The sequence below is a fragment of the Heterodontus francisci genome, chromosome 24 (assembly GCF_036365525.1).
Source record: "Heterodontus francisci isolate sHetFra1 chromosome 24, sHetFra1.hap1, whole genome shotgun sequence".
Taxonomy (NCBI): domain Eukaryota; kingdom Metazoa; phylum Chordata; class Chondrichthyes; order Heterodontiformes; family Heterodontidae; genus Heterodontus; species Heterodontus francisci.
The window spans coordinates 61,692,698-61,705,605 of record NC_090394.1 but is presented as its reverse complement, the minus strand read 5'-3'; the positions used below and the strand labels follow the sequence as shown (position 1 = coordinate 61,705,605).

At 38.6% G+C, this 12,908-nt stretch overlaps 1 protein-coding gene across 1 annotated transcript in view; it reads left to right on the top strand.

Moving 5' to 3' along the window:
• Window positions 1–8,075, top strand: part of clec16a (C-type lectin domain containing 16A) — a 302,517-nt gene extending 294,442 nt beyond the window's left edge. The window contains exon 24 of the mRNA XM_068056378.1: window positions 2,396–8,075. Within this exon, the coding sequence (XP_067912479.1) occupies window positions 2,396–2,781 (386 nt within the window). The 3' untranslated portion in view covers window positions 2,782–8,075. The remainder of the gene's footprint in view (window positions 1–2,395) is intronic.
• Window positions 8,076–12,908: the final 4,833 nt, after the last annotated feature.

Here is a 12,908-nt window from a genome sequence, read left to right as displayed (position 1 = left end):
ATTCAAGCTAGCTAGTTACTCTTACGGCTGGCATGTCTCCAAATGCTCAGCAGTATGTGATGGGCACTTGAAAAAGGATCCAGTTGGATGCAAAAGCAGCTTGAGGGTGGATAGTTTGGTGATGTGCTTCTTTATATAAGCAGGCGAAATTCCTGCACCCCCGTCGGCTTTTTTCATTTCCGTGGTTAATGTAGATATGCTCAAGTCAATGAAGTGAGTGAGCCATAAATTATGTTCCACAAAATATTTCCAGGGGGCCATTCCCTAGTCTTGGTAGGTGGTAGCTGACCTTCTTCCAACCTCAGCAAATTTGCTTTACATCCTACTGTTAGATGTGCAATAAAGTAGGCCAGGGTGATTCTATCCATCATTCCCAACTTTATGTCTCTGCAGCAAAGCCCATAGTGCCTGCACTACTTTTCCACTATATACTATAGTATATATTAACGAGTTAAGAAGTTTTCAATGAATACTTGTTTGCTCAATAAATGTGAGGTTTGACAGTAAAGTAGAATGGGACATTTTCTGTTCCACTGTATTGGCAATGATCACTCTAAAGGTCAGTTGATGGTCACATATTTAACCATCTGTGGAGAAAATACTGTTCCCTTGGCAAGATTTGAACTCCGGTATAAAAGGTGAATGCTGGTGGCTCAGCCAGAAATCCCACTTAGTTTCATGTATCCAATCTAGATTTTTCAATAAGTGTCTGTATGCTTGACATCCAAACAGAAGGCCAAAGATCAAGTACCAGAGCTGTCTATCATCATACTAACCTTTGTTATATGTTTTGTAATATTCTTTCTGGTCATGTTGTTGGATCAAGTTCTATCTAAAAATGTCTTCTGTTCGGGGTGCACATAAGACGGAGAAATGTAATGGTCATGCTCCTCCTCACTCTCAGCTGGGGGAAGGCTGTGGTGGAAAGGAAAAGGAACTCCCTTAAACTTTATTAATTTTAAATAATGATTTGTTTATTTAACAGCACGATCCTTCACTGGTTGCATTTGCCCCCCCCACCCCCCATGAATGTTGGATTAATGCCACAAAGATGGCAATAAAGTAACTATCTGAACAATATCCAAACCAGTGACTTTATTATGTTTAACCATAACTTCCAGTAGCAACAGCATCACGAATGAACCAAGCTGGATTTCTTCAATAGCTTAACGTTTTATATATGTTCCCTCTTAAGTAAATTTGGTTGTACAATTTGAGCACACTTTATTTAAATGCTTTGGGGATTCTAATAAGTTTGGAATGTTGAAAGGCACATCTTATCTAGCTTTGATTATTTATTTAGCAATTGTAGTTTCCAGGTGATTTAACCCATCCACAGAAATATGATAGTCCCCTTGCCCTTAAGTATTTTACAGCACACAAAACGCTTACAGTGTACAGACTCTGTTTTTAAAATGTTTCATACTTCTAGGACAGTCCAACATCAGTGGCGTGGAATGTCAGGTGCAGATTCAATCACTTACTCTATAGATTTCCTCTTCTGTGCCATGCAGCTGTAAAAAGGAAGCAGGGAAGAGGGATAATTGTCAGGCCATTATTGCGCATTTTTCAGCGGCAGCATGTGACACCTGGCCTGATGGGTCTGGGACCAGAGAAAAGAGGGGAAAATGGAGAGAATTCATATCCTCATATAAAATCAAAATCCATTTCTGTCTTGCTAAGATCTTGAAACAAATAGTCTGCTCTTTGACATTAGTTCATACATTGCTTGTATAAGTCATCTTCATGTTTCATCTTACTTCTGTACGTTTGCTTTTCTATTTTGGCTGTTGGCTATTTTCTTCTGCCTTGCTGTCATTAATTTTGCTTTTTTTATCTTTTACAGGAACACTCTGCGAATGTAAAAGGAAGCCTTATGAGATTAGATCAAATGTTAATCATAAAAATTGCCTTCGATTACCTTTCAAATGTAAACCTAAGAGTACAATTGATGATTATTTAAGGAACTGGACATTTAAATGTGAAGAGTGTTAAATGTAAAGAATGTAAATGTTCTTGGTCTTTTGGTTTTGATGTAGTTACCCCTTGGAATGCTACATTGGCCCACCATTTAATGGTTTCTCTGCAATTCTGATGAATGTCTGATAATGTAACAGCACAGTTCCTGGAGTATTTCAGACCTTCATCTCCTTTCTAGTAAAACAAAAAAAACAATTCTTTTAATTTGTGTTTGGTGAATGGTCAGTGAATATAATTACAGTCCAGATATTTTCAAATTAAGCTTTGTGGCTATGACCAGGCTAGAAAAAGATTCCAAAGTTTCAAAGTGGCCACAAATCTTTAGACGTGTATATTTGAAAGGGAGTGTATGCACATTTAAGTGTAATTTTCCTTGAATGAAAAGGAGCTACCAACACTTTTTCTTTGCTACTAGATGGACCCGACATTCAAGAGCAGTCCAATTTGACTTTTCCAGACCAAGTGGAGTTTGTCAATGAAGCCCATTCTTCTTCACCTACAGCAGATAGCGACCCGAGCAGAGACAACCTGCCCACCAATTCTGAACCTGGAGCAACTAACCTGGCACCAAGTCTGACTCCAGCCCACCAACCAACCATATCCCTCATTTCTGATGACAACACAGACACATTGAGCGTGGAGTCATTAACACTTCTACCACCTGCTGATGCGCAGCAAATCCGGAGTATGAGCACTTTAACCCAGCCATCCACCATATCTAATGGGATGAAAGAAAACGAGGACACTGAAGAAAATGAGGACTCTGAAGCAACTGAGCCAGCAGTAAACCCCTCACAATGAATGCAACATAACCTTTGATCCACTTCGGTTTATGTAGAGTGAAGCAGGCTTGTAAAGCAAGGAAATTAAACCTATAGTCTTAACACAGCTGAACAGAGAAGCTAGTGGATCTGCAGGGCCCAACAAAGTAGGATTATTGCTTGTAAGTTTCTGTAGATTCTGAAACAGGGAAACCTTGCTCATACAGTTAGTATGCAGTTACAACTGACCAGTTGAGAAACCTACATTATGTACAGTTGTCTTTTACTACTGAAGCCTAGATACATCAGTAAAGCACTGTCACTGACTTGAACTGAATAGGTAAGACCATGATTCTTTCTGCCCTGTTCAAGGGGTTTTAGAAAAGTATGTACAGCACAGGCCTGTAATTTTTCAACCATGCACATTGTTATGTATTCACCCATTTGAATTCGTATCTGGGATAGATGATGCATTTTATGAAAATACAAGTTGAAAATTTAGCTTTATTTTACCTCTACCCCACTTAAATAATTGTGTTCATATAAATTCATTAGTTTAGTAGATTTGAAAATGGAATAAAACACAACTGACACCATCACAACTAGGTAAGTATAGATGCACCAAATTAATCTTCTCTTCACATTGTAATTAATTTTAAACGGAGCTCAAACACTTTTCACTAATTGCACTTGAACATTTATCTACGACACATTAGTTTTTTTATTGCAATGTTTAACGATTTATATAACACTCGTAGATGAACAAGTTTTATAAAGTTAAAAACTAAAATTCATGTCGCTACCACAAGGTGGTAAAGTACTAGTATCCAATTTTAGGAATTTGCCCATAGTATATAATATGCAGGTTGCCTTTAGAAACCCTAGAATTTGTGCATTTTCTGGAGAATTGTTCCATTGACTCACAAACCTGCCCAGACAGCTAGATAACGTGAATATTTTGGGACTTCTACAAGACAGCCAAGGATGGGAGCATGTTCACGCACCATCATTTCAGACCACTGATGTATACTCTCCTATTAGAGCAGTGAGTATTTCAAGACGTGTTAGGTAATGAAGCTTGTGGGGAGAGGAGGACAGCCCCAAGTAAAAAGCCTGGTATCTTTCTGCAGAGATGGAAAATTCAACAATGTTACCTTATGTGTTGCACGCATGCACTTCTGCAATCACTGGCATTGTCAGGTATTTTGCATTTTTTAGATTATCCATGGCCTCTTAACTAGAGAATGGATGGGGTGAGAGATGGGGTAAAATAAGAAACATTTCATGCTGTGACTGAAGCCTTGCACATCACTATTATGACAGCAGCATGTGGAAAATGGTTTACAAATAGAAGGATATTCTGGACCTCTCCAGAGACAGACTTTTGGATTAAATTGTGCATTTAAAAAAAAAAACAGGCCAAATTCAAGTTTCGATTTGGTCTATCAGTGATCTTTGCAGTCTCAATACAGACAATTTTATCTCATATTCCCAACTGATTGGCTTATGCGTAATTTCTTCTGTGGAATCTACTCCATTTATGTTTTCGTATTAATCCAGATGAGGAAAACTATAATCACTAGCTGTTTAAGAAAATAAATTGAATTTATAATTACTAGTTACTCTGTCACTTGGGTTTGGATATGTTGCATTTGTTCCTGTGCTGATATAACAAGATCAAAAAATGTGCAGGGTAGTTGGTCCTTAATTATAGTAGAAGGACAATATAGAATAAAATAGTCAAAGTGCAACTACAATAAGATGAATAGTTTAAAAACAAATTAACTTGCCCACAGGATGGGAAGATATGCCTGATTTTATCTGTGAAATCAGAAGATCCATGTGGTTAAAATAAGTAAAGAAACAACAATCTTACATGCAAATCAAAAATGAATTAACTCTGATATGTCTTGATATCAGTTTTTTGGTGTGTTGTCATAATCTGATATACAGCTGCAGTCTAGAAAGCTCAGTGATCCAGTATTGGTCTTTAAAGGCAGTCTTGCCAATTGCTGGAAGCTTACTAATATTCATGCAACAGATTCATGAGTAACTTTTCCTCTTTTACAGCTACCCTGGCCAGTTCTGACATAATGAGAATAGATTGTTCCACTTATGTTTTGAATGTTCGTCTTTATTGAAAATTACTGCATAGTTCAGCTTCTGCAATGTCAGCTGCAACATAACCCAGTAGTGTTCATTATAAAAGCCCTCAATTTAGTGGCGTAACTTCGTATCTAGTCCTGGAAAAGGTAACCAGATGGTGCCCATGTTCATAACTTTGCACAGTTGGTATCTGGCTGATTTCAAGTGATACTGTAATCACACCTTGCAGAATCCAGTGACACAGTTGAAGTAGTTTGACTTGCTGTCCTTGCAAAGAAGGTTCTCAAAAAATACTAACAGCAGAATAAAAGATTCAACATGTAGTGGTTATTTTAACCCATAGAAAAGTCACTTAATTTTGTCATGACATTGAGTCTGAAAGACTTCTGAAACTAACACTATGGTCCAAGCCTCCTAAATGTATGCTGCTTCAAAGGAGTAGTGTAAAAAATCCCTGAATAATTTCACACCTGGACCTTGTCCTTAATCCCCAATTGAACTATTTACCACAGGAAACTTCTACTCAAAATCTATAAATATGCCACGTGCTTAGTGTTAATAGCAGTGATGTAATAGTGCTGTCAACAGTACATCTGACTATCAAAACATTCTGACTCCAGATCACATGATCACTGCCTGCTGTTCCATCAAAAAACAAAATGGAACAAGATGACCAAGGAACCAATTCCTATTCCGTATCACCTGCCATACCCCTGCAGCACATTCAGATGGACCTGTTCATTCCACACATCCATACAATGGCAGAAAGATCTGAGGTGCAATTTTACATCCTTTTTGTCAATATCCCATCACTTGTCCTCACCAGAAACTAACACATATAAGCTATTTTTCATATTGAAGCCTTCAACATAAGTATACATGAGTAAATATTATGAAACTCCTAAGGAACACAGATCACAGAGGGCAAGATCAATCTAAATATTCAACCAAAATAGAAAAGCATGTAGACTGTACGACATTGATTCTCTTGCCATAAGAACTGGAACTAAAATGTCAGACCTGTGACAAGTAAAACAAAAATAAATCTGCTCTTTTACATTTGTTGCTCATCAGAGTAGTGCACATGGTAACAAAATTATAGAAGTTCGTAATGCCCATTGAATTATGTTCTCTGAAGTCACATACCAATCCTGGACTTTTACTCGCAAGAGTATAGATTACAAGGCCATTGTATCAGATCTCAAAGTTCTTCTGCAAACATTAGTTTGTAATTTTTGGTGGTAACCAATGGAAAAGCTAAACTTATGGAAGGAAGCTGAATTAGAACAAAATGGCTCTTCAGGAGTGAACTCGGCAGATAAATCTTTAGTACAGATGTTAAGTACACTTTCTGCTTTCCTGTTCAAATAATTGTTCATATCGGTTTAAGACACAACATTCTGTGGCATGTTGACCTCATAGGAGACCGGCAATTTGAATTTCAGCTGTTTCATCAGGTAGCTTAGATTGTTGGTATTAACTATTCAGTTGGATCACTTAGATTTGACTAACAATCAGATGTGCTATTGACAGAAGATTTAGCTGAACATGGTTGAGTATAAGTTATTCTGCTATTGATCAAAAGAAAGGTGCATTTTCTTCCCGGGGAAATGTTAATGAATCTTTATATCAATAAAATTAGTTATAGAGCTTGATGTATGGCATATTCATTCATGCAGGCTTTCCTAGGCATCATTGTCCTTGCAAGTTGGCATGTGCTGAATTTGCAACAGCAAATATGAACTTATGATTATTCTTGCCCCTTCACTGTATTGAGTAACACTGTTTTAAAAAAAACAGTGCACTAGCAGTAAACAGAATGTATTTCATTTGTCGCAGAGCAAAGGATGTATTCATACAGCATATGGACTTAAATGTACAGAACACATTTTCTTAGAGCTCAGTGGGTTTTGTATGATAGAGAAAAATAATCATTGTAAATAAAACATTGTGTAGATTGTTTTAAAAAAAAAACTACTTTCTTTACTTCAGATTAAGCAATATTATAATATTTACATTAATGCTTTTTGGTCATTTAGCTACATTTCAGTATTTCAAACTAAATGGAGTTTCTTATGTCACCACCATGTCTGGGAAGTGTAAAACAAATTACAAACCATATGTATATTGGAAAATTAGGGTTATGTTTTAATGAAGTCATTTGCTGTGTATGTATATGTGGAAACTCTTTTTTTTGTTTTCAAAATGAAGGTTCCTTTCAGATTTAGGCTTGTGTTTGCACTATGAGCTCAGGTAGCACAGGCAAGGGTCATGTGACCTAGGTATTCCACAATGCACAAAGAGGGCAGGACAGGAAAACATATAAATGTAACCTGTTTTGTCATCTAAGCAAAGGCAATAAATGTAAGTTTTCTTTTGCATTACAAATGTGTTTATTTTTTACTCCACCTAGAGGCAGCTAACCCATTCAACATTAACTACACAATCAAATGAATTAGCCAATAATGTCTCTTGAGGAAAATTGCAGTTTATTTTTAAGGTCCTTTCAACTAAATTTGGGTCTCTGTCTGAAAGGGACATTGATCTTTCATAGATTCTATTACATGGAAAGGTAAAGTAGCCCAACTTGGAGAAAGGATACATGCTGCAAAATGTGGTATGAATAATGGCAAGAATATTAATGCTGGATGTTTGGTTGCTTTAGTGACAGGAGGACACCTTTGTGGAGTTTGAAAGGGAATGTCACAGAATTCATTTAGTCCAAGGATGTGCATGAACAATGGCACAAGCTATTGAAATTTGACAATTTGTTGTAGAATTGTATACAAACTATCTTTAGTTCGCAAGGATTTGTGGGCAGTCAAGACTTGTGGTTTGAGGTCAAAATTAGATTTTGTGAGGCTGATCCTTAAAGATTCAAAGTGATGTGATGAGTTTGATACATCTCAACCAAACACCCAATGAATTGTTAGAGGACATTAGTTTACAGTTCCTATTTGCAACTGATTATCTCAAATTTGTATTAAGATAGCAACTAATCGCAACTAAATAAGGGAAAACATACCAATCAGCACCTGGCAAACAGGAGTGCAAACCCACTTATTGTGAAATGAAAAAAAATTATGAATCAAAAATGAACAATCAAAAACAGCTGCTCCTTTTTTGAAAGACAATCCAGTAAAATTATTGGAAATATTTTCTGAAAATCCTGTGCACTTCCATCTTGACTTCTCGCAAGTTTCGAGAGTCTTTGTACTGCAAATCCGGTTTATAATGTAAAGTTTAAAAAATTGCTAAATTCACAAAGATTAAATTTGCATATGCATTAGTATTTTCTGTGTTTAAAGTGTGTTTAACCATGTTTTCCATTGGTGGAAGTGTCTTTGAGAAGCCGAGTGCTTGGGTCCTTGGTCTTACTAGAGCTGTTATTATCAGGGACAATAACCATGACTCTTAACAAGTACCTGTGCCTACAATTCCCAGCAGGTTACCGTATGAGTTTAGAAAACTCTCAACATATATCTAAGATTCTCTAGAGATAAAGTATTTGATATTAGAAGTGTGAAGGCAAGCAATAGGAGGGCTAACTAAAACCTTGGTCACAGAAGTCTATTTTAAGGAAGATCTTTTAAGAGAGCGAGGCGGAGAGGTTTCGGGTAGGATTTCCAAAAGTTTCGTGCTAAGACTGATGAAGACACAGCCAGCAATGGCAGGGGGAGGGATGCAAAAGAGGTCAAACCTGGAGAAATAGAGAATCCTAGGAGGTTGTAGAGCTAGCGAAGATCACGGAGACATTGAGCGACTGGGGAGCAGTGCAGTAAAGGCCTACTCAGGCCTGCAAAAAAAAAAAAAACCCGACCCGAGCCCGACAGAACCACATCCGACCCAGCCCGAGTCCTTCCATTTTTTTCCCGCGGCCGACCCGACCCAATCATTAGTTAACTTACCTTCCGTTTATCATTTTGCTGATCTGTGCAAGCTTAAAATAATTGTAACAAAACCACCTTTCTAGTCCAAAAATTAAATTAACATTGGAGCCACTCACCTGTGATAGAGCGTCTCTAGCCCGAGCCCAAATGCCAGACCCGTAAGTGCAACCCGACCTAAACCCAACATGTCGTCTGGTCCCGTCGAGTTCAGGTCAGGCAGCAGGCCTTTACAGTCCAGGCCAACACGGGCACACTTGATGTGGGTCACATCACCCAATGCAGGGTGACAGGTGGAGAATCAGGAAAACAGTTACGGAAAGACTTTTTTCTGCATGAGCAACGCCATAGTATATAACCTATATTATAACACATTATCATATGGATAAAAGTGTGCTCTCCGAATCACTATTTGCCATGTCTGTGGGGGATTCACTGCTAAAACACATAGTCTATTCATCCACTCGTCCTGTCTAATGAGTAGTGTAAGTAGGCAAAATATTTTGAGATGGTTAAATGGGATATAAATGCAGACCTGTAATGTTAATGTACATTTTTGTATAAAGTTATAGATGGTGTGATTTTCAAAGGTGGTAACTCAATCAAGGGTTCAGGTGGCATAAATTCAAGTGCAGCTCCAGCAAAAATCATTTATCTGAATCTGCATCAAAAGTTATCTGAATCATATGATGGGATTGCTGTCTTTAGTTCTTTGCTGTGATATTATTTCAGGTGTGTTGTGCATCCACTGGTACTTATCCATGTGGCTGCTATTAATGTTATGAGCACTGATAGTAAATGCTGATTGGTTATCTGACAGTAGGGATATCTCAGCTGAGCCCAATCCTGTCCTGCAGCTGGAGTCACTGGATAATCAGGAGTGAAAAACCTGGCTGGATTTATTTTCTCTTTCACTCATCCAGGAGTGCTAAGGCCATCTTGTCGCATAAAGCACAGATTAAAACTGGGTGCTGCTACTCACTGAATGAACTCATTGAGCCATTAAGGGAATAGTAAGATTTTACTTGTCAAGGGAAGTCTAAAGCACCGACACAGATATTTGTACACATAGTGTTTGTTGAAAATAGTGAATCCGAAGCCCCTAGGTGTTCTGCTGTAACTGGTGGGAAGCCAGTGGAACCGCCTCGCGCCACCCCCTCTTTTCTCCCCCCCCCGGATAAATGACTGAGACCTGGAGGCGCCTGGTCACCCTTCATTTCCAGGCGTTTCTAACTTGTGTAACTATTGGAACATCCACCAACTCCTTACCAAGGTGAATGCTATCGGAGATGGAGCCAGGAGTTGGAGACTCCCTGCCCTAGGGGTTCTCGTCAAATGTGTTGAGGGCTGAGGTAATCTTGACCACCAAATCTTCACCTGCTGGCATTTGCTCTGAGCCCTCCTTACCCACATTCTGGAAAGGAAGTGGATCAGCAGGTGTTAAAATGCCCTGGGCCTCCTAGGGCAGTAGAGTTGTCAACCCTCCAGCATTGTCCTGAAGTCTCCCGGAATGAAAGATAAATCTCCAGGAAACCACTGCAAGCAACTCAGGAGAAAACTCATAGCGGCATTAAAATTTTTTTTTTAAATTTTCTTTGTACTCCCATCTCCAGTATTTTTATAACTACATTAAAGTGTCATCCAATTAAGTAATGAAGTGTCTGATTTTTAGTTGGTGTGAATAGGTGATGTGCTACAAGGTTAGACTGCAGGCAACCAATGGCGTGAGAGTGGACACAGGGCAATTGGCAGCAGCACATCATTTGATGAAACCTCCAGAAATATGTCCATTGTGATTCCCAACCCTGTGGGGCAGGAAATGTGTTTCATACTCACTCCTCCGCCTGCCTGCCCAGAACCTGTTCCAGGTTAAAATTGACCCCACAATCTCAGAAATCAGGTGATTGCAAGTAACTTGACCCTGGCATAACATGAACCCTCCATTAGAACTGTACGTCACACTCTAGTCCAATTGTTCTATTTAGTTGTGTGACACATGCAAAATACTGTTTGTGTTTTTTTTTAAATTTTAAACTTAAGCTGAACCAACCACTAATAACATTTCATGGAAATTGTTTGCTGCCCATTCTTGCAAATTGATTTTTTTTAAATCAGGAATTGGGACCTTTTTTTAATTCTGAGTAATCTACTGGTATTACATGGACTGCACTGTATTATATTATCTAAAACATCTACATATTTTTTGGTCATTTCATTACCACTAAGAAAAGGCATAATTTTTTTGAAAATTCAGTGGTGTAGTTAATAATTTGATCGATATCACAGTTTACAAATGGACATTTTAAAATAAAATGTAGGATGAAATTTATGTAGTAAATCAAGAATATTACTGTTCTGACCTTCAAATATTCAGTTTAATAAAACAACCCAAATTAATCTAGCATTGTTTCCTACATTACAACAGTGACTACGTTTCAAAAGTACTTCATTGGCTGTAAAATGCTTTGGGATGTCCTGTGTTCATGAACAATGGTATATATATCCAAGTCTTTCTTTCATAACCTTCTCTCCTGTATCTCTGCCTTTCCAAAGCAAAACCTGTATTCATTCTGCTGTCATTTATCTGGAATGTAGAACTGTCAAATATTTTGCTGACACTCAACCAACATTTCGGAAATGATATCCCTCCACCGGGGACCCTGGATGGAGTATTCAGAGATATGTAAATGAGTTTTCCACAATAAAGCTGGGCCCCTTGGTTGAAATTTCATAAAATTGTACTCCCTCCAATTATTGGTATGTCCTTGTGCACAATTTAGTTCTTTCCACATTTCATGCTAAAACACCAAACATGGCAAACAACAGATTACAAATTGAAACAAAACTGGCAAACTTTTAAGCATTAATATTTATTTGAATTTAAGATTTTTCAAAACTTTGTTTTGCAAATTGAATTGGAGATGGGCCATACAGATCTACAACAAAAATAATTTTTGTTGAATATTTGGCTTGTTACTGAGCTTCATAACTACTGTTATGGTGCATAAGGAGTTAAAAACCAGCTTCACTCACAGAATGTTCCATCTTAGTTTGTTCCCATGTTGCAATAATCTGTCAGATTAAAAAACATGTCTAGAGGAGGGGCCAGGGCACTAAATTCAGATGCAAGCATGCTGTGAGATTTTTTTCATATATGTTTAGCAGAGTCATTTAAATTCAAAAGTTCCCGTCCCTCACCATTTTAAGGTATTGAAGGCCTGACTTTAACTCGGGCACAAGCTCGGTGTGGATTTTTTTTTATTATTCGTTAATGTGATATGGGTGTCACTGGCATAGCCAGTATTTATTGCCCAGCCCTAATTGCCCTTGAGAAGGTGGTGATGAGCTGCCTTCTTGAACCACTTTAGTCCGTGGGGGTGTAGGTACACCCACAGTGCTGTTGTGGAGGGAGTTCCAGGATTTTGACCTAACAACAATGATGGAACGGCAATAGTTCCAAGTCAGCTTGGTGTGTGACTTGGAGGGAAATTTGCAAATATTGGTGTTCCCATGTGCCTGCTGCCCTTGGCCTTTTAAGTGGGAGGTGAGAGTTTACACATTTGGGAGGTGCTATCGAAGGTGCCTTGGCCAGTTGCTATAGTGCATCTTGTAGATGGTGCACACTGCTGCCATTGTGTGCCAGTGGTGGAGGAACTGAATGTTTAAGGGGCTGGATGGGGTACAATCAAATGGGCTGTTTTAGATAGTGTCAAGCTTCTTGAGTGTTGTTGGAGCTGCACCTATCCAAACAAGTGGAGAGTATTCCATCACACTCCTGATTTGTGCCTTGTAAATGGTGGACAGGCTTTGGGAAGTCAAGAGCTAAGTTACTGCAGAATTCCCAGCCTCTCACCTGCTCTTGTAGCCACAGTATTTGAATGGCTGGTCCAGTTAAGTTACTGGTCATTGGTAACCCCTGGGATGTTGATGGTGGGGGATTCAGTGATAGTAATGCTGTTGAATGTCGAGGGTGAAATGGTTAGGTTCTCTTGTTAGCGATGGTCATTCTCTGTCATTTATGTGACGCGAATGTCACTTGCCACTTATCAGCCCACGCCTGAATGTTGTCCAGGTCTTGCTGCATGTGGGCAGGGACTGCTTCAGTATCTGAGGAGCTGCAAATGGTACTGAACACTGCAATCATCCGTGAACATCCCTACTTCTGAACTTATGG